The sequence below is a fragment of the Lissotriton vulgaris genome, chromosome 4_1 (assembly GCF_964263255.1).
Source record: "Lissotriton vulgaris chromosome 4_1, aLisVul1.2, whole genome shotgun sequence".
Lineage (NCBI taxonomy): Eukaryota > Metazoa > Chordata > Amphibia > Caudata > Salamandridae > Lissotriton > Lissotriton vulgaris.
This window is the reverse complement of record NC_141691.1, coordinates 1,270,809,990-1,270,835,279: the sequence shown is the minus strand read 5'-3', so window position 1 is coordinate 1,270,835,279 and position 25,290 is coordinate 1,270,809,990. Positions and strand designations below refer to the sequence as shown.

General features: G+C 45.5%; 1 protein-coding gene across 30 annotated transcripts in view; it reads right to left on the bottom strand.

The window, feature by feature from the left end:
- EPB41L3 (erythrocyte membrane protein band 4.1 like 3) overlaps positions 1–25,290 on the bottom strand; it is an 878,261-nt gene that overhangs the window by 276,903 nt on the left and 576,068 nt on the right. For all 30 annotated transcript variants that reach the window (XM_086965494.1, XM_086965496.1, XM_086965495.1 and 27 more), the window contains exon 7: positions 21,824–22,042. In XM_086965494.1, coding sequence (XP_086821620.1) covers positions 21,824–22,042 — 219 coding nt within the window. The remainder of the gene's footprint in view (positions 1–21,823; positions 22,043–25,290) is intronic.

The window sequence follows — 25,290 nt, the reverse complement described above, 5'->3', positions numbered from 1 at the left end:
TACGGGCCTTCATAGGCCTCACCTCTTACTGTAGACAATGGATCCCTCAGTACGCATATCTAGCCAAGCCACTGATACAGTTGACAACCCAGGAGGCAGCGACATCGACTGTCCTCCCTTGGACTCAGGAACATACACATGCTTTTGACGATCTGAAGAAAGCCCTATGTCAAGCACCTGTTCTAGCGACACCATGTTACAGCAAGCCTTTTACACTTTTTGTCACAGAGCGCGAAGGTACTGCATTGTCAGTACTCACCCAAGATCAAGCAGGTTCACACAAGCCATGTGCTTATTTTTCTAGTACATTAGACCCAGTAGCCCAGGCTCTGCCTGCATGTTTGAAATCTGTAGCAGCAACAGCTCTAGCAATCAGACAAAGTGATTCGATAGTATTAGGACACCAGTTGACAGTACAGGTTCCACATTCCGTGGAAGTTCTCTTAAACCGAACACAGACTCAGCACTTGACTGACAGGTTATGAATTGACGTTATTTCAGCCACACATAGAAATCAGACGCTGCAGCACACTGAATCCTGCTACACTTTTACCGGTTAGCACAATAGACCCTTTGGCACATGACTGTGTGGAAGTCATTGACACTATGACGAAGCCCAGACAAGATCTGACAGATATCGCATTACCAGATCCGGACCTGACACTTTATGTGGATGGTTCATGCATGAGAACCAGTACAGGAGAGTTGGTGGCCGCATATGCAGTGACCACTGAAACTGAAGTCATAGAAACACATCGTATTGACACCCTGTCTGCCCAAGCAGCAGAGCTCATCGCTCTGACCCAAGCCTGTATTCGAGCCAAGAACAAGAAAGTTAACATATACACAGATTCCCGTTATGCATTCGGAGTTGTACACGACTTCGGAGTCCTGTGGCAAGAGAGAGGTTTTTTAACTTCCCACGGTGCCAAGATACAGCATGGTCCCCTCATTCAAGCTCTGTTAGAAGCAATACATTTGCCTACAGCCATAGCCATCATGAAGTGTAAGGCACATACGAAAGTCACAGATACCATTTCCCAGGGTAACGACCTGGCAGATCGAACAGCCAAATATACAGCACAGACTCATACTCATACGACTGATATGACAAAGACAATAGTTCCAACACATTGCATGACAGTTAGGGATCCCACACTAGATGTAATTGACATACAGACACATGCTACCCCAGACGAAATCAAGAAATGGACAGAACTAGGAGGGATTCAGACAGAACAGGGATGGATGACGAAGGGAAAATCCACTTGGTTTCTCCCCGACTCTATGGTTCAAGTTATCATTAACACAGCACATAGTCCTGCACATTTAGGAGAAAAGGCTATGTTAGACAGTATTCAAAGCCTTTGGTTCAATAAGCATTTACGAGCAGCAGCAAAACAGAAAGTGCGTGCTTGCATGATCTGTTGTCAGTTCAACCCAGGTAAAGGCATTCCCGTAGAGCAAGGTGGATTTCATCCTCCTGATCACCCTTTTGAAGTCCTCCAGATGGATTATATCCAGATGGAGCGTTGTCGAGGATTCAAGTATGTCCTCGTAGTTGTATGTGCACTTTCCCGATGGACAGAAGCATATCCAGTCCCAGATTACACTGCCCCGACCACTGCCAAGCAGTTGGTTCGTGAATTTTTCCCGAGGTATGGTTTGCCTCGTGTCGTGTATTCAGACAACGGACAGCCATTCTCGTCCGAGCTGATGAAGCAAGTTTCCCTTTTGTTAGGATATCAGTGGAAGTTCCACTGTGTTAGACATCCCGAAGCAGCTGGACTAGTCGAGAGAGACAATTAGACTCTGAAAACACGTCTTGCCAAGGTCTGTGCAGAAAAAGGAGTAGACTGGATAGTAGCTCTTCCAGTTGCCCTCTTCTATATGCGAATGGTAGCCCATTCTAGATCAGGGCTTTCCCCGTATGAGGTGGTTTTTGGCCGGCCACCGAATATGTGGGGGACGCCTCTGCCGCGCAAAATAACTGATGTTGACAGTAACATGCTGACAGATTACCTTGCTTCCTTGATGTCTGCACTACAATCATGTCGTTCACAGGTTGCAGCAGCCTTCCCAGACAACACCGAGGTGAAACCACATGAACTGGTTCCAGGAGATGTCGTCGTAGTCCGGAATTTCGATCGATCAAGCCCTCTGGAGCCCCGTTGGAAGGAGCCGAAGATTGTTTTGTTAACAACCAGGACTGCAGTGAAACTAGAGGGGAGGAAAGGCTGGGTTCATTCCAGCCACGTTAAACGATTCCATGGACTTCCGCCAAAAACTGATTCCCAGGACTTTCACATACCAGAGACTGATACTAAACTCCCCCTGGTAGAGAAAACTCCGTCCCAGGAGTACAAATTGAAATTGAGGTCTAGTAAGTCAGACAGTTTAATTGTTTAAGTCCCCCCTGGGTGAAGCGGTTAGACGGGTTCCTGACATGTACAAGCTAGACCCCCATAATGAGAGAGATAGACAGGAGATCAAGAAACAGAAATATTGCAGGATTCTTCGAAGCAGATGTATTGTTACTTTACTTATCATGTTCTTTCTGAGTCTTACGATTATATGCCTAAGCTATATGTTACATGTATATTTTCCTATACACGCACACTCTTCTTTCAATGACACTGCAGACCACACCTTTAGTGATCTGCCCCCGCACGAACTTTCTTACCGACTTGCACTGCGTAACAATTCTTTCATCCGTATGTTACATCATTCTCACCAGACCAGCAATGCTACTAATTGCTGGATATGTGGCCGACTCCCTCCCTACCAGAAAATGACGAGAGCCTTGCCTCTTTTTCCTTATCCGTTTACACATAATGGTTCGTGTGGTGCATGGTTTACATTAATGTCCTCGTTAGACAGTAAGTCCGATGTTTCCCAAGGTAATTGGATATGGGGAGACCTGAACACAGTTATGCATAAGACATGTTTCCCTGACAAGGAGGGTCTTCCCCAAATGACAGGTACCGATCTAGAAAATGAAGTATATGGATTAGGTAATTTTACACTTAACCTCATGATTTTGAATGTCCAGTCAGAAACTAGTTCGAACTCACCTTCAATTACAGTCCTGCCAGTGAAAGGTGACCTATGCGTTAGAAAGAATGGTTCAGTACATTTAGGACACAGCGATTGTAATACAGTCATTGAATTCAGTGATAAAGGCAAGTCTACATTCAAAGCTTCCCGACATTCCTATTTCATTTGTGGACATACAGCTTACGTACGTTTACCTCCAGACTGGGATGGTACTTGTTATATTGCATTCCTATTGCCACCTATTTTTCTAGCCCCACCTGATTACCATAGAAATTCCCATCTCATTCATGTTAGACCCAAGAGAGATCTCCCAATTGTCGATTATACTGAAACAACATGGGAACAATACACAGATTTCAATAAAGGATTCTTTCCCTATTTAGGAACTGTCTCAAACAGTAAACTGATACGTAGATTGACCAGAACCCTTGAAGCTGTAGTGAATGAAACTACTTTTGCCCTAGGTAACTTAACAGAGGAGCAGTCTGCTATGAGACTTGTCGTTCTTCAAAATCGTCTCGTCCTTGACGTCATCCTGGCAGATAGGGGCGGGGCTTGTAGAGTCATCGGATCCAGTTGTTGTGTTTTCATTCCAAATAATGCACCGTCAGTGTACAGAGCCATCACTCGGCTCCACAAGATTGCTAGTCAGATACACCAGAATCCAGGCACCTGGACCTGGTCCGGTTGGCTCTGGAGCGTGTTATCCGCCTGGGGATGGAAAATCCTGTCCTTCCTTGGAATAGCCTTACTCATAGTATTCAGTTGTTGCCTATGTCTACAATGTGGGCCAGCGATTTGCGGCTTGTGCGCCACATCATGTATTCCCCGTCCAAGTCCACGTTCTCGTGCTCGAATGAAAAAAGATGAGCAAATGATGTTATATGAACAGATAGATGGACTCATGAAAATCGATATATCCTGAAGGGTCCGTAGGGGACAAGGAGGGAATGAGGTAATTGAAATTTTTATGGTCAAGTGTGTCCCCTAACGTGTACACCAACGTCTCCATGTACGTGCTTAAAGTACATGTAATTTCCCTCCATGACCGAATATGAAGACGCAAATACATTTGCGTCCAACGTTAACATGTCCTCTTTCAGATCCACCATGAATGGATCGATAATTCAGTTCCTAACCATACCATGCCAACGTCTTTACATGGTACACTTTTTCGTTTTTCCTGGCTCTGCCGAGCTAGGCCCTGATTTCTGTCTCCGAGCCCTTTTTGCCTTCTGCCTCTGAAAGCTGCAGCATGGACGCGTATCCCTGACCTCTGCCTTACTTCCTGCCAAGCGAAACGGTGCCTGGCTCAACCTGGCCTGCCTGCCAAAACCGTATTTTGCCTTCAAGTTATCTGTTCAGCCTCCTCGAAAATACATTCCTGTCTAGTGATTTAGGTAAACACCTCCCCGGCTGCAGAGCAAAGAGCAAGCCTTCCTGTCTCCATGCAAGTAATTTACAGTTCCCGTTGCCATAGTAGGCCCATGGCCCTGCACGTAGACACGTAGACACATATGCACGCACTAGCATTCAGTATAGAATAGCCTCTGCCCGAGAGACCTTTTACTCCAGATAATACATCCTCCAAACATAAGATACCAGATATGTTATAGGTCCAGGTCATTCTGACATCCCAGACTTCTGTCTCCTCTACTAGTGTTAAAGTTCTCCCCAGTTACCACATCCATGTCACGTCATGCTAGCTGCGCGCGCATCCACACTTTTCTGCTGATTCTGCAACTTTCTCTATGCACCAACCCACATGTGACGATTCTTGTGACGTCCCTCTGACATGTACAGTGCACGCCTTCGTATACGCCTATTTTCACGCCTCCTATTACGCACATGTGTTCTTATCTCACTTTTTTTCCACCTGTTACGCCTACTGCATTGGATTCAATTATGTTACTTTACTATATATAATGTGTAATGTTAATAAAACGTTGACTTTCCATTCCCGAACCCTAGTGGTGACGGAACATGATCTCCAACCTCGAGGTTTTCTAATAAACCCCGTAAAACTCAGATACCACGGACTCTGCCTCTCATTTTTATGAGCTGTCTTGTAATGATAATTATACGGAAAAACTAACCAGGTAATTTTATTTACCACAATGTGATGCATTAATGGTTGACAAATGTACGCAAAATCGCCATGGCTCCAATGGAGTAGGCTCTAATGCCCTTTGGAAGGGCTCACTTAACAAATATTGATACACAGGATGGCCCACTTCAAAAGGTGTGTTTAGTTCCCATCTTTTCTTTCTTAGCTTCTGCTAAGCACGTGAAGAGCTGATTGTGCACTCTTTAATGACAAGTGCCATCTATGTAGTATGCCACGGAATCTCTGAGGTCTACACCATGGAGTTGCTCCTCCTCCATGGTTGGATGCAGAGGAGGGAAAAAAGAATACAAGAGTTTTAGAGTGAGCCATACTAAATACAGAAACTACCTTGGGTTAGGGTGGGCAGGTGTGAAAACCCAACGTATCAAGATAGAACACCGTAGAGAATGAATGGACTAATAGGGCCTGAAGTTCTACGACCCTACACCTCAAAGCTATTGCTGCTACATACAAAACTGTCTTTATGGTAAAAAGTTGAACTAGGCAACTGTGCACCGGCTCACATGAGGATGACCTCAAGAAATTCAACTCGAAGTACAAATTTCACTGAAGATCAATGAAAGGAGTGGGTGGGAACAGAGTATACCTTCCAGAAAATGCACCAATAGTGCTGATCTAAACATAGAAGGCTGATAAGGCAAACACATCAAGGCAAACAGGGCCGCCATATAGCCCTTTACTGTTCCACCTTTAGGCCTAGCTTTGCAATGAACAATGAAAATCATGAGAAATCAGTAAGGTGAGACCTAAAGGGGTTGATGCTTCTCGACTTACATCACTGGACGAATCGAGCCCCACGACCTGCTTAGATGTATTTGGTGGTGAGCTTCCTGTCTGACCTCAACGGATGGCAGAAGGACAGTAACTGGCATTGCTCTATCTCCACAAGTGTAGCCACAGCAAAACGAAAATTGTAGTTGAGGACTGACCATCCTGGTGTTAGAGCAGGTCCACTCTCCACAGGAAAGGAAGAAGACATACAGTGCTAACAGATCGGCATTCCAGATACTCTCTGCCCAAACAGTGGCAATCAGGATCAGCTTCAATTCATCCTCCCACACCTAGTGCAATACTTTTGACAGGACCAGGATCTCCAGCCCTGCACACAACAAGCCCTGATGAGCAACTACAGAGAAAAAGTCCCCATTGCTGTGCCCACTGCCACTGGCGAATCGCCTCCCAACTTAAGATCCATGACCCACTCACCACTGTCTGTTAATGTTATGGACGGTGGTGGTGTTCTCCAACACAATATGAATTGAGCTACCTGAGCTGGAAGAGAGAAATGCATTCACAGCAAGGCAGACTACTTGCAGATCTAGCACATTTATATGGAGACACTACTCTAACGAAGACCAATGGTCTCAAGCTGCCATCTTGTCAGATTGGCACCTCAGCCTAGCGACGAGGCGTCCATGACCATGGTAGCCAGAGTCTATGGATGTCTGAAAGAATGAGTCACATAAAATGTGGAGAAGGACAATCTATGAGTGCATCTCCAGAAGAACATACTGGAAGATCTGCTCTTGACCTGTGAGGCTGTCCTGATGCTGACGCTAATGGGGCCCAGTCACCAATGAAGGGCCTCCATCTGCCATTTGGCCTGAGACACTGAATGGATGCATGAGACATGAGGAGAAGCAAATGGAAGATCTGGAGAATGAGGATCCAAGTCAAAGTTGCAAAATTCGAAATAAACTCCTGAATAGCTGCAATCCCCTGGTGAACAGAAAAAACGATGCAGGGAAAAAAGAGGAATCAAATAGGTTCCAAGCTAGGGTGAGTACCTTCGACAAATGTGTGACTATAGGGTCCACCTGCCTCTTTATACCCCTGGAGCAGGGAAACAAGCGTTTGAAAAGAAACACAAAGACTTGACTAAGTAGAACGGTATTTATGAAGTGCTGGATTCTGGGGACTGAGTATTTCACATTTTGCTGTGATTGAATAAGAGTGGCACATAATTGGGTTATTCGCGAGGTCCTGAAGAAACCCAACTAGTCAGGTGAGGCATTGGTGTGATGGCTGAAACATGTTGACCAAGGGATATGGAGGATACTATGTGTTCCTAACAATCAAAATTTTACTGAGCACAGCATAGACAATTTTAATTTTAGGATAGCTTTAACAATCGAAGAGCTCAATTGATTGACAAGGTTGGATCTGTCAAGATATACATGCTATCTGGATGAGGACTCAATGATGAAACATGCCACGAGGATTCCCAGTGGGTGAGAGTCCTTTCAAACACCTTAGGGGATTCTCCCAAGAGCGGTGAAGAAGAGGGATAGACAGATTATGTGAAGGGTCCTTCTGATTGTTTTTGATAGTCAGGCTTAGGGTAGGCGAGAGAATCTCCACATTACTACTAATTGCCCCCACTATTTTTGATATATGGAGGAGGAAAAGCCTTCATGCAGGTCATGTCCACTACTGCTTTTACAAAAGTTAGCCTCTACTGTGGAAGAGAGGGGTAGACTTTTGGGCATTGATGGCAAAGCCCTAGTTGCGGAGGAGAGCTATCATTCGCTAGATGAGCTCCTTGACCGGTTCGGGAGGTGGGGGGTTACTGAGCATTGAAATGTAGCTGACACTACTTCTGACTGTTTTTCTTAAGATCCGTGGTGTGGTTGTCAAACCAAACTGTGACACCATGAAGTGATAGTACATGAGACCCACACTGAACCTCAGGTAAGGTCTGTGGGCGCAATGATTTGCAAGATGAAAATGTGCGTCCTTGAAATCCAGGGATACCAACCAATCTTACACATCCATGACCAAAAAGATCTGGTTTAGAGGCAGCATCCTGAACTTTTCCAGCTGAACAAACAAATTCAGAAATCAGAGGTATTTTATTCTTGCATACCCATCCTTCTTGGGGCGAAAGAATAAAAGGAATTAGTATACTGCACTCTTTCTTCTGCAGGCACTGTCTTGAATGGCCCTACTGTTCAGCATGGCAAGGACCTCTGCCTCCAAAATTGAGGCATGTGCTGAAAAGCACATATTGGTGGAAGGACAATGATCCAGAGGAAGTAATCCATTGTGTACATATTTCAATTGGTGGAAACATTTTGAGTGTTAACTCAGAACTGGAACTCATTTAATTTCTCTGTCTTTGTTCTATCATAAGTTATAAGCAGGTGATGCTTCTCGTTTTTAACGAGACTCATCTTGCATATAAGGACAGATCACTGCTGAGACAATTTGGGTATGACACATTATAATGTAGTTCACAAGATGTTGCTATCCACTGGGTTGCTATATTGAAGGCTAGGAATTTCACAGTTACTGTTCTAAGTACATTAGCTGATACTAAGGGTAGGTGGGCAATAGCTCAGCTGTTGATAGCAGGCGTAAGGATACGATTTGTGTAGTGTAAGGCCCTAACTCAGATAGTCCTGATGTCTATGATTGTTTAAGTTCTGAATTACTAGGGTGGGCCAGGGATCTGATCACCATGGGTGACTTTAATTGCATAATAAATAGCAAAATAGATACTACCAATAGTAATGCATAGGCCAGAATGGTCACGACTAGGGCAGCTTTGTCAGCATTATTACACATACACCAGCTGGATGATGGCTGGAGGACACTCTTTCCGATGCTTCCAGGGTATACGTTCTACTCTCACCTGCACAAACAGTATTCCCGGATTGACATGATTTTATCAAGATGTCACTGTTGGAATATGCTCGCATAGAAGTAGGTCTTAAAATTACATCGGACCATAACCTAATAATGCTAACATTACAGAAACAACTTGTTGCCAGAAAGGAATCTCAGGATATTTCCCTTCCCAGACACTTACTTAGCAATCCTGAATACATGGTTCACATCAGAGGGGTTCTGAAGGATTACTTAAACAACAATCTGGGTACCGCTAGCCTTTCAATAGTCTGGGACTACTGGCAGGGCCAAAAGATATTAGCCATGTCAAAACCGTCGGAAATACTGACGAGAATATATACAAGTTCCGGCAGAGGCGCAATTGGCACTGCTTCACAGAAACTTCTAACTGTATCTAATGATGATAGTACCAAACTAAGTCTGACTCTTAGGGTTGATATAACAGCTGAAGAAGTACAGGAGTCAATGGGTGTATTGGACAGGGACATAACCTCTATTAATTTAAAATTACAACAATATTGAACAATCTATATGCTGTATTATACACCGGCGATCACTGCTAAGTGGGCTGCATCCCGACCCTCTATTAACCCCTTCGCTGCTGGCCCGTTTCCGCCGCTGTGCGGTAAACAAACGAACAGGGGCGGGCCATGACGAACCCCAGCCGTCATCAGTACACGAGCACCGTAGTGCATGACGGCTGGGGTTCGTCATCAGCATACAAGGGGTTAAGTCATTCTGTCCAAAATGCCAACTCTTTGCAGCAGACCTAACGCACATGTTTATTGTCTGCCCTGGGCTTCAAAGGTTTTGGAGTGAGGTCTCTAATTTTCTTATTTCACTTCTCGGACAAAACTTTCAGATTACTGAGAAGGAAATATTCTTAGGGACCAAATGTGATGAGGCAAGGTATGCAAGTCTGTTAGCTGCTATCATTATAGTATGTGCCTGAATATGTATAGCTAGAGTTTGGATTAACAATATTGGTCCAAAGGGTAGCGAAGTTTGAGCTCTGCTTCTTCAGGTATATGAGATGAATTAGCTGGAGGGCCTTGCTCTTGGCTTAAAAGTAACAGGATTTGGGCTAGCCTCCAATGGGATTAATGATGCACTATCACTTTATACATGTGTTTTTTCTTCCTTCACATTTCAACTCCTAAAGATTAACGCTATAAAATGGAGAATTGTTGTTGTTTTCTTTTCTTATACTTTAGTATTTGATCTCTTCTTCGATATCTGGTGTACTTCTATTTCTCCAGTAATTCCACTCATTCCATTCCATAGGCATCCAAGGATTGATACTACGTGAAGCTAACATTTCCAACGCCATGGTTTAATTTAAGTGCAATCTATGTCTTACTTATTTCTTTTTCTTTGTTTTTTTTGCTGATTGTACTGTACTGTGTTATATTTATGGCTCAAAAAAATAGAAAAAAGTAAAAATTAACAAAAATGCTTCTTGGTTTTTTTTTTACGGTTTGCTTCAAGTCCTCTGCAATTTGTTCAGAAAGGTAGTTTTATTCCATTCTTATCTTTGTCTTTTTATCTAAATATTTTCCACCATTTTCATAGATTGCCCATTAACTAAAGATTTAACTGTGTTTTATCTGATTTGCACTATGCAGAACCAACTTACACTCTGCTTTATGCTCATTCTGCTTTTCTACTCATCTGACAATTAAGCGCCTAACTATTTGCTATTTTGCTAAGCTGAGAGTAGAATAACCTTTGTGCTAGTAAAAACAAGAAGCACATTTTGGAATTTGGCCTTGTACGAATGACATATTTTGAATACTGCGTGTACATCACACATGTAAACAGCTCTCACCCATCTTTAACTTTAGATCTACATGCTAACTACTTACTGATGACTTTATTTAAAAAGTGTGCTCTATATACTGTGCTTTATTTATGAACATGTTCACAATATCTTTATGGTCTAACTGAGTAGACAACATATTAATGGAAGTATGCGCACTTGGAGTTCATTCTTATAATATCAATTCCTATTATGCGTTTTGGCACACCAATGCTTACATTCCACTTTTAATAAACATTGGCAAAGTCAGTTGATCTGGCACCGGCTGCCAGTCTTTTGTGTTTGTCAGTGATTGCTTTGTCATGGTTTTGCAAACCTTTTTTTAATTTTTATAAATGTATTTTTTATTACGTTTTTCAGATAAAACAAAACATAAAACAAAGCATGAATACACGGTACACATTGCATAGCGTTCCACATTGGCACCGTAGGTGAAGCATATAACAAAATGACCATCTCAGTTGAATCTTTACATAAGTGCGAGCGGACTAGGAGCAAAGTGAGGTCAAAGGCAGTAGTACTTTTCCCATGGTTACACATACTTGGTTTTGCAAAGCTTTATTGCTGGGAAAGCAGTTGGGTTTTTGTCATTCTAAAATAAATTATTGGCTAAAAGAAAATGTATTTTTTGGTCTCAAAAATACACATTTCCAAAGGAATCTCTAGCACTGAAGGAAGCTAGTTTATTGGTTCACAGTGAAGTAAGCCAATAGCTGAAGTAGGCTGACTGGCCCATGCTATATGCAGTAGAGGGCTGACAAAAAATGTGAATGACAAAATAACAGAACAATGGACGAAAAGGGTTGACTGAAAGCCCCTACAGTAAGAATATTTAGTAAACTCAAGAGGTTCTGGCTAATGGCAGACCTATACACATTGGCAAAGCACATAGGTTTCACCTATGCAAGACCAACTGGCGCTGTCAATGTCTTTTAAGACCTGTTGCACGGCCGGCAGTGAAACATGGTTAAAACATGGTTAAAAATAAATAGTGCTATGGTTCGGCCAGTGTTGACAATGACATATTGCTTTTTTTGTTTACTTTAAGTCATGTTGCCCAACAGTCCAAGCTGCTATGCAACATTTTTTCTTAAGTTTAGCAAAGTCAAATAGCTCTGCGAAAGCCATTAGCTGTAATTCTTTTTTTTGTGGCAGAAGGGTGGGGAATTAAAAACAAGAATATCTTTAATAAGCAACATAAATGAATTGGGGGGAGGAGAGAGGGGGCAGTAACAAGAAACAGCGGGAGTGGGGTGGTAAACAAACCTAAGAGAAGTGTGGGGAGCAACAACAAACAGTGGAAGGTGGGCGGGAGCACCAACAATGGACTGTGGGAGGAGAAGGGGGTAGATGGGGAAAGATATAAGAGGGAGCAGGAAGAGGGTGGTGCACACACTGCAGAGACATGCACTCCTGGAAAGTACATATCCATAACTAAAATAAAAAGTAAATGCTGGAGCCTGCGGCCAGACAGGATATTGTAGCTGGTCCAGGCTCCACAGAACAGACAGAAACTTGAAGCCCTGGAGGAAGCAGAAAGCCTAAGCAGCCGCTGACCAATAAGAAGCAAGGAAACAAGAGCGGCATGCAAACCAACTAGTGGTAAATAATGGTATGTAAGAGGCGGACTCCAATTTACCCCCAGGTCCCTCCTGATCTCGTCCCATTCCTTAAAATATGGAGATAACCATCTCCCTGACAGAAAAAAAGAAAAGGAGCATGCTGGGATACCTTACCTGCTCCCTCCCACTGGGAGTACATAAGCAGTACCAGCCCAGCATGCAGCCTGTTCTTTTTTCTGTCTCCGACAGAATGGATTGTTCGTGTATGCTGTGATGTTTTTCCTTACCTGGATTCTTCTTCCGGACGGCGCCCGCTCCTGCTGGGCTGGGGTGGCGTGCTGGTCCTTCTCTGCTTCCCCTGCCCGGCTGCCTGGCTTCGCGGGCAGGGGTGCTGCTTCCTGGTGGTCTGCCTCCCGGCCTGCCTGGCTTGCTGGGTCGCGGGGCTTCTTCCGGATTACCGGCCCTTTGCGGCTGGTGCGCCGTCATCCCGCTGTTCTTCCGGGTCGCCTGGGCGCGTCTCCCCGAGCTTGGCCGGGTGGGAGACGCGCTGCTCCTGTGGCTTGCTGGAACATTGGCGCTGGTTGGTTCCTGGGGCCGGCGGTGTGTGGGGGCCTCGTTTCCTGGCGCTGAGGCCCCTGCTGCGGGTGAGTCCCGCTTTGCGGTGTTTTCATGATTCTTTGGGGCTGCTGGCTTGTGAACAGAAAGGGCTCCCGGTTCGTGTCTCTGTGTCTCACCCTCCTGTGTGTCTGGGCATTTAACGTGCTCTCTCTGGGTGATTCGTTGGGCTCTGAGACATGCTGCTTGACGGCTGTGGCGTGTCTTTCGCTCTGGTTGCAGTGGGTCCATGGGCAAGGCTTGGGGCAGGCATCTTCCTTGCTCGTGCTTTGCCTTTTGATTTCCGGAGCTGGCTTCCCTGCTTCTGCTACTGGGGTGCTATGTCCTGGATAGGTGTTTCATGGCCCTGTTTTTCAGGGTTGGTCGTGGTCCTAGTGGCCTTTACGACTCACATGTTTTGTCCTCATGCTCCTGTCCTGGTCTTACTTCTTTGGGCTGTGGACCCGGGTGTGTGACAGTGCCTTTCCTGGCCGGGGTGCCGCTTTCCCTTGCCGGCTGGACGCAGACTGGTTGCTTTGCTGGTGTCTGTGTTGAATGGCTGCTGGGGCACCTCCTGATGGTCTGGCCTGTGCCCTCCCGCTGCTGTTTCCTTGGATTTCTTCCGCAGCTGTGCGTGTGGTGTGGCCTTCTCTGCCTGGCGCTGGTGTCCTGGTGGGCGCCTGGGCTGGTTTCTTTGGGGACGGTGAGCTGTTGGGGCGCTCCTCCTGCCCTCCTGGTGAGTACCGCGTAGCGGTCCCTGTTTCTTTCTTTGGTGTCCGCCTTTCCTGCTGTCTTTCTTTTGCAGGTTCCTCCTGGGCCGGTTCCTTGGCTCCCTGCCTGTGGCCAGTGTGGTTCTTGCTGTGGCCTCGGCGGGGCGGACATCTCTGCCCGGCGCTGGTGTTCTGGTGGGCGCCTGGACTGTCTGTTGGGGGTGGGGGGGGGGGAGTGCTGCTGTGGCCCTCTTCCTGCCTCCTTGGTAAGTGCCGTGTTTCGGCGTTCCCTGTTTCTTTCCTGTTCACTGTCCTTGTGCGCTGTGTGGCGGTTGGGATGTGTGTGGACGGGTTGGCCTTGCTGGACATGTTTCCATCTTTGCCTGCTGCCGTCCGTGGCGGTTGCTGGTGGGTGTAGTCCTCTGGGCGTCTCCCTGGCGGTTGTGTGGGGTGGGTGCTGTTTTCCTGCACTGTTTCCTCCGCTCGTGTCCGCATGTTGCTTGGTCTTCTGTGCTGCCTTGGCTCTTCTGTTGCTGCCTTGGTTTGTCTTCCCCGTGCCTCCTCTATTCTGGGGTTTTTCTCCTGTGGTGGAGTCCTCCTGCTTCGTGGGGGTTGGCCTCCTCCTTTTGGCTCTCTCGGGTGTTCTCCTGCCCGTCTTTTTTGCTTCTGGGGGTCCCCTGTTGCTCGGGCCCTCCTGCTCTGCCCTTGTTGCGCCCCTGGTGGGTACACCTGTGCCTTTGGTGGGGTGTGCGTTCCCTCTCGCTTCCTGCATGCTCCCTGGTTCCCTGTGTTTCCTTTTTGTGTTCTGGGGACTCTTCTGTTCTCCCCTGTGTGCCTTGGGCGTGCCTCTTTGGTTGGCTTGCCTTTGAGCCTTGGTTTGGGCTTTTTCTTCCTGTTCCCCTGGCCTGTGTCCTGTTTGGGGGTTCCGGTTGGGCCTTGCAGGGCTCCTGTTCTTTCGTTGTCCGGCTGCTGCGGATCCCTGTGTTTCTGTTCCGGGGTTCTTGCTGGTTTTCTTTCTGTTTCCGTCCGGCCTCTCCCTCTGGTGCTTGCCGCTTGGATTGGGTCGTTTGCCGCTTGTGCTGTGCTCTGCGGCTGTGTTGCCCTGTGGCTGTGGCTTCTGGTCCTCCTGCTGCCTGGCCGTCCCTGGTGTGGTGTCTTCCTGCTGGGTCGTGGCTCGCTCTTTGCAGCCTTCTGTCCTTCGGTTCCTGGTGTTCCTGTGGGTTCGGTCCGGGTTCGTGCCTCTGGGTTTCCTGGGGTTTCCTCTGCTGGTCGCCTCTTGCTTCCTCTATGGGTGCTTTGCTTGGGTCGGACCTTCTGGCTTTCGGCGGGTTTCCTGTGTCCTCCCCTTGTTCCCTTGTTGGGGGGGGGGGGGCTGTTGGGCCCTTTCTCTGTCCTGGGGCGCCTTGTCGCTGGGTCTTTGGCTCTGCCTTCGGGGACGCTTGTTCTTCGTGGGCCTGGCCCTGGGCGACTCCCTGTCTGCCGTTCCTGGCTGTGCTGTGCCCATTCCCTGCTGGTGGGTTTTGGGTGTCGGTCTTCCCGGGTGTGCGGCCTCTCTGTACTTTCCTTTCGCCCCTTGGTTCCTGCCCTTCTGTTGGGTTGTGCGGGCTGTGTGCCTGTCTGGGTGCTGGCCCTGCATGACTGCCTGCCTGCCTCTTTCGCTGTTGGGCGCTTTTTGCTCCTTTCGAGCTTGCCCCGTGCTCCGGGTGTCTGACTTCTGGTGGGGTCTCCCCCTGGTTTCCTCTGTGCTGGTGGGTCTTGGCCTTTTTGGTGGTGTTGGCTCGGGTTTCTTCTTGCCTGCTGCCCTGTTTCCCCTCTTGTGCCCTGTCCTGTTGGCGGTGCCTTTTCGCTCCTTGAGGGGTTTGGGTGTCCGCCTCCCCTGGTGTGTGGCCGGGTTTTTGCTTCCCGCCTCTCTCGCTCTTGGGTTGCGGTTGGCTTTGCACCGTTTTGGGGCTTCGGGGGGGTCTGGCGTTGGCCCTGTGCCCCCGTGCCGGCTGTTTTCGGCCTGTGCCCTTTGCTCTCTCGTTGGTTCTGGGGAGTCCCTTCCCACTCCCTTGTTGAGTGGTGCTCCTTGGGCTTCTTTGGGCTCCTGTCCTTTGCTTTCGGTGCGGGAGTTTTTTCCCGTGTGCTCGGCTGGCCGTGGCTCTTCCTTTGTTGGTTTTGCCTTTCCGGTCCCTGTTTTGGCGTCCTGTTCGCTTTGCGTTTGGATGCCGGGTTAGCCTCTTGGCTTGCTTCTGTTGGGCTTTGTGCTGTGGGGCCCTTCTTTGCTTCGGGTCCTTGTTTTTTGGTCCCTGCTGGGTTCCTTTCCTGGCTTCTCCTTCTCTTGGGCTTTGTCGTAGGTCCTGGGTTGGTCTTCGGTCCTTTCTGGGTCCGCTCCCTTCGGTTGGCTGTGGCGCTGGGTCCCTTTTGTGGGCTCTGGGCTTCCTTCCTCTGGTTCTCCTTTCTCTGGGTGGTCTGGCTGTGGTTGGCTGTTGTGCCTTTCCTGTGCCCCTTCCTGGTTGGGGGTTCCTTTTTGCCTCTCCCTCTGGGTCCAGGTGGTACGGTGTTGTATGCCTCCTGGCTGGCTGCCCTGCCAGATCTTCGGAGGGTTTCTTGGGGTTGGGCTGTGGGCCTTGTTGTTGGCCTTCTGCCTTTGGGGTTTCGCCTTCGGTGGTTCCGTGGTGTGTCCCTTTTTCCTCCTGGGGGTCGGTTCCTCCTGTCCGGTTTTGGGGTTTTTGGTTTCCCTAGTTCCGTGTGGGCCTTTTGTTGTCTTTCTTGGCTGCGCCTTCGTGTTTGCCCCGGTCTTGGTCGTGTTTGGGGCGCCGGGTTTTTTCTCCCGGTTGGTTGTCCGTTTGGGTGCAGCTGCTCTGCGGCGTCTCTGCAGGGGTTGGCCTTTGGTTGGTCCTGCCCTGTGGCCGGGTTCCTCTGTGGTTCCCTGTTGCTGCCCTGGTTTCGGTTCGGCTGGGGGCTTCCCATGCTGTGTTGGGGTTGTCCCTCTGCTTTGTTCCTTTCTGTTCCTTCGGCTCGTCCGCCCTGTGCGGGTTGTTCTTTTCTGCCCTTGTCCTCTGGGCTGGTTTGGCCTGTTGGTCCCTGGTTGTTTGGCAGCCTGGGTCCGGAGGCTTCACCCTTGGGGGTTTCTCGATGGTTGTTTCCCCTTTCCTGGCTCCGTTCTCTGTTGTGGCGCGTGCGCTTCTCCTGGGCTTCCTTTGGTCGTGGAGGGGGGGGGGGGGCCCTGGGTTTTGGCTCCTCTGCCTGCTCCCTTGGGTGCTTGGCTCTGCTTCTGTGCCTCCCTTCTGCGTGGCGGTCCCCTTCTGGCCTTCGGGGTCTTGGTTCGGGCTTGTGGGGTGCTGTTTTTTGGTCTGGTGCCCTTGTTGTTGGTGGGGTTCCGGAAGGCCGGGTTCTCTGCTTTGGTATTTTCCATATTTTAAGGAATGGGACGAGGTCAGGAGGGACCTGGGGGTAATGTCCTATTACTTACCGGTAATCTTCATTACTCCTGGTCCCGTTGACCTGGTCCCATTCCTTAGTTCCCTCCCTCCCTCCCTTGCGGCCGGCCTTCCTGTTGTTGGCTTGGTATTTTCAGGCTGCATGCTGGGCTGGTACTGCTTAGAGGCCCTTATTCTTGTTATCCTTGCCCTCATTACCTCACGTCTAGATTATGCCAACTGTCTATACGTGGGGGTCCCTGCCTGCCATCTTTCCCGACTCCAACTGGTCCAGAATCAGGCAGCCAGATTAATTTTCAGCAACCTAAACATCAGCACGTCACCCCTTTGCTGAAAACTTTACACTGGCTCCCAGTTGTACAGCGGTGTGTTTTTAAAATGGCCTGCACCATCTTTAAATCCTTGTTTACCTGTGCCCCTGCCTTTATCTCTTCCTGTTTGCACGCCTATGTCCCTTCCCGTCACCTCAGATCTTCGACTCACAACCTTCTGATCACCCCCAGGTTCAATCGCAAGAAACATGGGGGAGCCTGTTTCTCTTTTCTTGCTCCTGTTACTTGGAACTCCCTTCCTCTTGCCATCCGTCTGTCCACTGACTATCGTTGCTTCCGCAATTCTTTGAAAACCTACCTGTTCCGTCTGGCGCACGGCTATCGGCCTTGTTCCTGAATGTTCTTCTTCCACCTGGTCTAGAGCGCCAAGAAACCAATTGGTGTACGTGCGCGATACCAAATCTTTTTTAAGAATAATAATAATAATAATAATAATTTAATAATAATAATATGTACTCCCAGTGGGAGGGAGCAGGTAAGGTATCCCAGCATGCTCCTTTTCTTTTTTTCTGTCAGGGAGATGGTTATCTCCATATTTTAAGGAATGGGACGAGGTCAACGGGACCAGGAGTAATGAAGATTACCGGTAAGTAATAGGACAACCCCTTTTACGTTTTTTTTTGTGCAGGCACTGTTCAGCCAAAGCTAAAAATTAAGGCTGTTATTGTTTACCATTACCAATGTAATCATTCAGAGCTTTAAGTTTTCCATTTTTCATGTTAACAATCTTTCGTTTTAGGGTCAGCTGTGGTCTGCTACTCTAAGCTGCTCCTACAAGCAAAAATAGCAACTAAACATTGAGGGTGAGCAACGATTTTGCTGACTTCTACCTGCAGGCTAACATGTTGGTTGAGCTAAACATATTTGGTAAAACAAAAACTATGCAATAAGAATTACCCTACAGCCTTCTCAACTGACTGCACACATTTTAGTTTTGTTACAGTACCATCTATTTAATGTATAAATCAGCATTGTCTGTCATGCACACTCTGGGGAAAGGAATATACCCCAAACTCTGTAACAAAAATAAGGGCTACAAACTGTGCTTGGAAGTCAACAATATATCTTTTAAGACCACTGCTAACAGATGATAAAGAGATGATCATGATCTAGAAAAACAACTGCATCAATTCAAGGTCTTTACAGTACTGACTGTGTAATCTACTTGAGAACAGAAACACAAGATATAATGTACGATCTTTAAGTATGTTTGAGGGTCAGGACTTCAGCAGCTGAGAGGGTCTAATCTACTTGGGTTTTTAATAAAGGACTACTGTGTTGTATTTTGATGGCAAAGCACTGTGGAAGGATGGATGGGTAGAGGACCCTAAAACAGATGGCCCAAGGCATGATAGCCACAGATTATTGCCTCAGAGTTAGGGATTTAACTTATAATTTAATAGTAACTTGAGGTTTGTGAGCATTGTTTCCTGAGTGGAAAAAGATCCACCTGATTGTTCAGCTGTAATGCTGTTTTCATAACAGGAAGTTCAGAAAATGGTCTCACGAGTCAGATCATTTTGTGGATGGTTGGGTGAAAAGGAATGATAAAAATCTTCAAGCTAAGAATAGAGGAAGCAGAAATCTCAAAAAATGCTCTTGAGTCATAGTAGTTGTGATAAGGACTTTGAGATTTGAGCCCTTGCAATGTAGAGGTCTGACTCCGACAAGAAAGTATCTGGTCTTCCACACAGAAGAAGACTGCATGTGGTGACCATATTCATGGGTAGTTTAGTAGGACAAGAGTTTTTATTAAGAGAAATATGGGTTAATTAAAGATTGCTATACCAATTGTCTATACAGCACCTTCAGATAGCACACAGCGAGAGAGGTGGGTAAGGTGAAAAACTAGACTATTTAAGAACCAGATTTTAGAAGCCCAATAATGTAATACAGAATTAGGCTATTCTGATTTATGGTGACCCCGAAATCCAAGGCTTAAACATCCAACTTTTTTTCTCGAGTCCTTAAAGAGAAGAGTGTTAGATTGTCACCAATTTTGAGAATAATGAATTTATTCCGGTTTAGAGAGACTTTTTTTCTGAACTTAGATGGTTGGAGCCAAAATCCAGAATCTCTGTATCAGGACCAGGTCAAGAAGCTGCATTTGAAACTTACAACTCAAAGTTGTATATTGGAAACAATAATGTTGCATTCAGCAAACTCAGTCCACCACTGGAGCTCAATATATGGGACAATTCACCATACCCGTAGACTATTAGGATATTTTATCAGTGTTTGTTAAAACTCATACAATCACTTGTATCACTAAAGTTTCAATTGAAATGGCACAAGAATAATATAAGAGATTGACAGGCTACGTATTTCAGAAGTAACACGAACTTTGCTTCGGCACCAGCATCTACCAGCTCAGGCTGAAAGATAGTCTTCCTGGTTGGTTATTTCATAATAGGTGGTGACAGAAGAGAATGTGTAAATGTGGATGACTGAAGAGTGAGAATCAACATATATATAACCTCAAACATTACATCATTCAGACGTGTTCTATGACATCATGTATGACATCATTGAGGCCATCTCAAAATATATTAGGAATTTAGGGCCTGGCTTCAAACCCCCCAAGGCAGTCAATCCTATGCTGCACACTGCCTTTGGCCGTGTAAAGTAGGGTGTTGGCAATAGGGCCTGGGAGGTGGCCCCCCTGCAAAGACTTTAAAGGCCCTGGGGCCAATCAATAAATAAATAAAAAGGGGAGGGGCTGTGCCCTCTCCCGAGCCTCTAAAGGCCCTGGGGCCCTATTGTGATTTAAAAGGGAGGGTGTCCCTCCTACCTCAGCTGTATAGGCCCCAGTGACGTCACTGAGTAATCTATATTACTCACTGACAGTCGCCACAGTTATAGTTAGGTCAGTATTTCCATAGGAAATGCCTTTTTGTTTTCAGTTATAACTTTGGCACCATTCAACAAATCTTCACAAACCTTTCAAAAAAAGAGTTATTTTTGATTAGCTTGTGCATGGAAAGCTTCGGGTGATCTGTCAAGCGGGGGCCAATAATATATATTACCCAGAGGTGGTCGCCACTGGGGAATTACAATTAAGATTGAGTTTCCATAGGCAATTCTCTATTCTGATGCTTATAACTTTGGCGTCATTTGAAGACTCTTCACAAAAGTTTACCAAAAAGTACTCCTTTTTGCCAAATTTCAGGGAGATCTTTCAAGATGGAGCAGAGAAAAGGGAGATAACAAAATGCGTATTCCCTATTCATTTTCCATAGGAACTTTAGACACAATTTTAGCACAAATAGCTAAACAGATTTGCAACACATTTGGTAGAAAGCCAATGTTTGGATAGAAAGAATGCTTATTGTGATTTGATGTGAATCCGTTCAGTAGTTTTTGAGCAATTAAGGGACAAATAATTGTATAGTTCAAGCCATAAAGGATCCATGGGGCGGCACATCTCATGGGGCAATCTGATTGGCTGCCACCACATCAACAAGGATATGGCGGCATCCATCGCAGGACTCAAGACTCAGGTCTGAGACCTAAAAAAAGGTAAACATAAGATATATGGAGGCAGAGTAAGGATATCTTGACCCCCTTGGTCTGCTGATGGGCATCCAGAAGGACCACGCCTGAGACCACAATATTTTTTAATTTTGCCATTTATACACAGAGGATTCATAAATCCTCAGAAAAAGTAACAAATGTGAAGGCTCCAGTGCTAAAATTGAGCCCTCTGCCAATGGGTGAGCCAGAGCCCAGGGGCGGTGCAAAACACTGGCTTTGGGGATGTGGGCTTATAGTCGTATCCTTCGAGACCTTGGGAGGCCCTGGTGACCCCATCCCCCAGGGCCATCATGTTAAAAGAGGGGAGGGGGGCATGGATCCCTTCACTGAGTGTTAATAGGCCCCATGGACCCCATCCCTCTGGGACAAATTGAATATTAGGGCAGGGAGGCGCACAGCCCCCATCTCTGAGCATTAATAGTCCCTGGAGACCCAATCTCCTCTGCCGAATCCCTCCAAAAAGGGGTGCACATTTTAATCATAAATCAAAAACAACATGAAAAATAGGCATTTCCACAAAGTTTACCATATCAGACAGAACCACAGAGCTTTGTAGTGTACATCCTTGAAAATCAGACTCAGAAACATTTAGCTAGAATGTCAACCTGAGAATAGGAATGGAATACATCAAAATATGTTGTTCAACTGAGTGGACTTTGCTTCAGATCCACAAGTCTTTCTACTATGGCTATCCAGAAGCACAGCTCGAAATACGTAACGTCCACCTCCACTAATTCGAGCCACACAGAAAAAGACCAGTTTAACATTAAGACACCATCTGTCAAGGCCATATTTGCCCTGCTTGCCCTGATAAAACGGCCACAGGGCAGCCATTCCCAGCCAGCAAGTTCTAAATAAAAACTTTTATAAGTGCCTACATTCAGCTTTTCAAACAATGTATCTGTTCTATTCTACGACACCTATTTTACAAACTTGATCTGCACCATTTGGGAAGAACCCTTAAACAATATCTTAAACGCCAGAGCTGCCCTACCTAATTATATTTTAAGATTCTATCTTACAAAATTAACTTACCTGTGGCTTTTGTGTAGCTCAATTACTTTGTCTTCAAGTTCTTTAGTCTGGTTTGGTGCAAAATGAAATTCACTAACGTAATCACTCCCATATTCATCGGTCTCATAGTCTCCCAGTTCTGACTGGACTGTGTAAGCTCCCAAGAGAGCCACTGTCACAAAGGAGCAGGGAAGGCGCCCGCTGACTATGTCATCTCGAAGCTGCAGGCAGAGATAGTACCTGTGCGAGGGAATGAGAAGACATCTTAAATAGAATACACTAAAAACGGAGGGCAGTGGAGTCAACACAGCACTTTCAATGTTATGCCTCTTCTGTTTACTGCCAAGACCTGCTGGCAGTTTTTGTGAGTTTGAAACCAAAACATTATTTTTTCATGCTTTACATATGGCATCTTCAATCAGTTACATTATTTTATGCCATAAGGCATTGATAATATCAACCATAGTTTTCTAGTTTCTTTTAACACATTTGCCAAACATTCCATTAACATGGGACAGATCAAATCCTATGATAAACTGTAAGGCATCACTTTCATCAGATGACACCAACAAAAGCTTTATATTTCAACAGTTATTAGTATTAATGATTTTTTTCTCCAGTTGAAAACATTTAAGAATTTTACAACAGCTAGATTGCTATCTTGACTACTATGTCACCACTTTTGCAGCAGGCCGTCAACTTCTTTGATGGCTATAGTTTCTCTTTGTGGTTCTACTTTAAAGACTGATACTTAGTGTTAATACACAACACTGACATTGGAAGTCTACAAGAAACGAGCAAAGCAGACATTCTTGTAATTACTGGGCTCTAAAGAATGTCAGAAAACAGGAATGATCAAGAGAAACGTGTTGTTAATTCTAAAATCACGGTTACCTCAGCATAACAGACAATCAGGTATAATGAACTGATGCTTTGATCATTCACACGTATACACTTTAATACTGCATTTCCTTTCCCCAACCCCACTTAATGTATGTATGTATGTATGTATGTATGTATGTATGTATAGGCATTTATATAGCGCACTACTTACCCGGAGGGTCCCAAGGCGACATTTTTAGTTGAGGTATTTTCTAGAACAAGCATACTGTGGGGGTAAACCTGACCGAGATAATTAGGAATTACAAAGATGCTCGGGATACTGATGTTTAAATCATTTCACGCATAGAGTGACCAGCCAACCGGAAATGCAAAAACTGCCACTTACACAGGGAAATAATGTGAATTTTTTTTGCATTTGCGGATAAAGCAAAACGGAGGAAAAGGTGTATATATACGGAAGGGCAGTACCACTACAGGAATTTAAGAGGCACATGGACATAGGCTTGACAATAAAAGTTATGGATGAATGTGGACACATGATTTGTTAATGCATTCAGACCACAGGAAGAGGCATATTAACAAAAGCTATTTTGGAGTGTGTAAAGTAGTACCACTTATCAAAATGGATTCCACAAACATCTGGCTGGAGATCGCTGAATTTCCAATCTTTTCTGTATGGAGATCATCGCCCTGCTGGCAAGTGATCTCTGTACACGTAAGTATCGAATTTATTTGTAAATGTTGGAGGGACAAGAAGGAGAGGTGCAAAAATGAGCAATAATTACTAAAAAAAATGGGTGCAAATAAAGAAAATTGAAGGAGGGATTTAAAGAGGAACAATACAAAAGAGACACGCACATACGCGCAAGACAACTGCAATTCACAAAGTCGATATTTAAGTCTAATATCATAGCACATCTGACTAAGCAGGCTTATATGTACTTTAGCCCAGCCTTGGAGTAAGTCATGGGAAGCCCATTAAGGAACAAGCCAAGAAAATGTTCGAGAACGTACGCAATGAAATAAAGCTAAACATGAGCATAGAATTTCATACAACAATGGTAAAAGCACCCTGCACTGAGCGTTACCCCCTTTGCAATATTTTAGAATGATCTGTTCTGTTGTGAATGCCACTCATAAAAACGTATTGGTGAATTGGAAGTGGCCACAGATGGGTCACAAGAGTCTAGGCAAAAGGGAGCCATGATAGGTAGCTCATGACGCCTCCGTGAACTTCTTTTAGATCAGGCAGAATGAGTTCTCTAAGAGACATGTCGTTGGTGGAACTAAGCTTTTAAGCATTTTGGTAAAGATCTCATGAAGAGATGTTATCAGATTACTTTCATTATTTGTTGCCGTGGAAATATCTTTTTATTTTTCGAAATATACTGAAAAGACTTTAGCAAAGCCTTTTTTAATCTTCCTTTGCTATTACAGTAAAATATTTGCCCAGATCCAGGCCACTGAAATAAATTAGCTTAAGTTGATCTTGTCTCTTTTTTATGGTTTTTTTTATTGAGTTACTCACTCATTTTAAATAGAACCAATACTGTACATTCTTTCTCGTTTTTTGCTACCAACTTTACCTACTGTATTCCCAATGGCCTTCGGCACCTTTTATACAACACATAGGCAGACCGAATTGTCACTTGGCATTGGATAAATGTGTTATTATTGTATTGCCACTAACCGTAGGCATTTACATAACACATTGGCACTAACAATACTAAAGGAGTAACTATTAATTTACCAAGGTAGGCAATGATCTAAGTTCAATACTGTACTGTGGGAACTACATGAATTTGAGATCCTATACTTATTTGTGCAGGTTGGGATAAAAAAAAATTGTAACTTAACAAAATGTGGTGGGTTTGTTATGCACAGCACTTGGTAAACAGATGAGTTTATGTTGCTAGTAAATTAAGTATGCCTATGTTCTCTCTTACGACCAATGTATAGGAACTTGCTGCCAGTCTGTGGCTGACCAGGAAAGAAACAAATTACTTATTTGTAACAAGTGTCACAGCGTGGCATGCTATCAAAGGACAGATACACACACACAGTGCATTTGGAAGCCTCCATCCCACTGGAGGAAAGCTTACCCTGCCATTGTCACGATAAAAGTCCCATTTCAAGAAATAATCTGAGCTGCTATAAACTTTCCAACCACATATTTATGAAGCCTTCTTCCACTGACTTGAACTTAAGACAAGATGTCAAAGTGAGCACCCAGTATTTACTAGAATACTCAGCACTGCTTCAGCATCTCGTTGCCATCTGTTATTGGTGGAATACAGCATACAAATCTTCAACAGATTCACATTGAAAAAGAAATAAGGGCCTGATTCCGATATAAGCGGACAGGGTACTCCATCACATATGTGGGGGAATGTCATGTCCACTAATCCGGTGGCCTGCTGGGCCTAGAGTCAGGCGGACAGTCGTCTTTCCTATTGCGGTACCGCTGCTGATTCCGCCAACAGAAAGCTTCCTTCAAAGGCCAGGCAGAGTACGGGGCCATCAGAGTAAGGACCTCAGACCGCTCACCCTATCTAGAGCAGGTATTCTGATGTGGTTTTTGTAAGGCATCTCAAGAAGTTTGACCTATGCCTCGCCTATGTTGTGAACAATTTAGTAATTCTGTC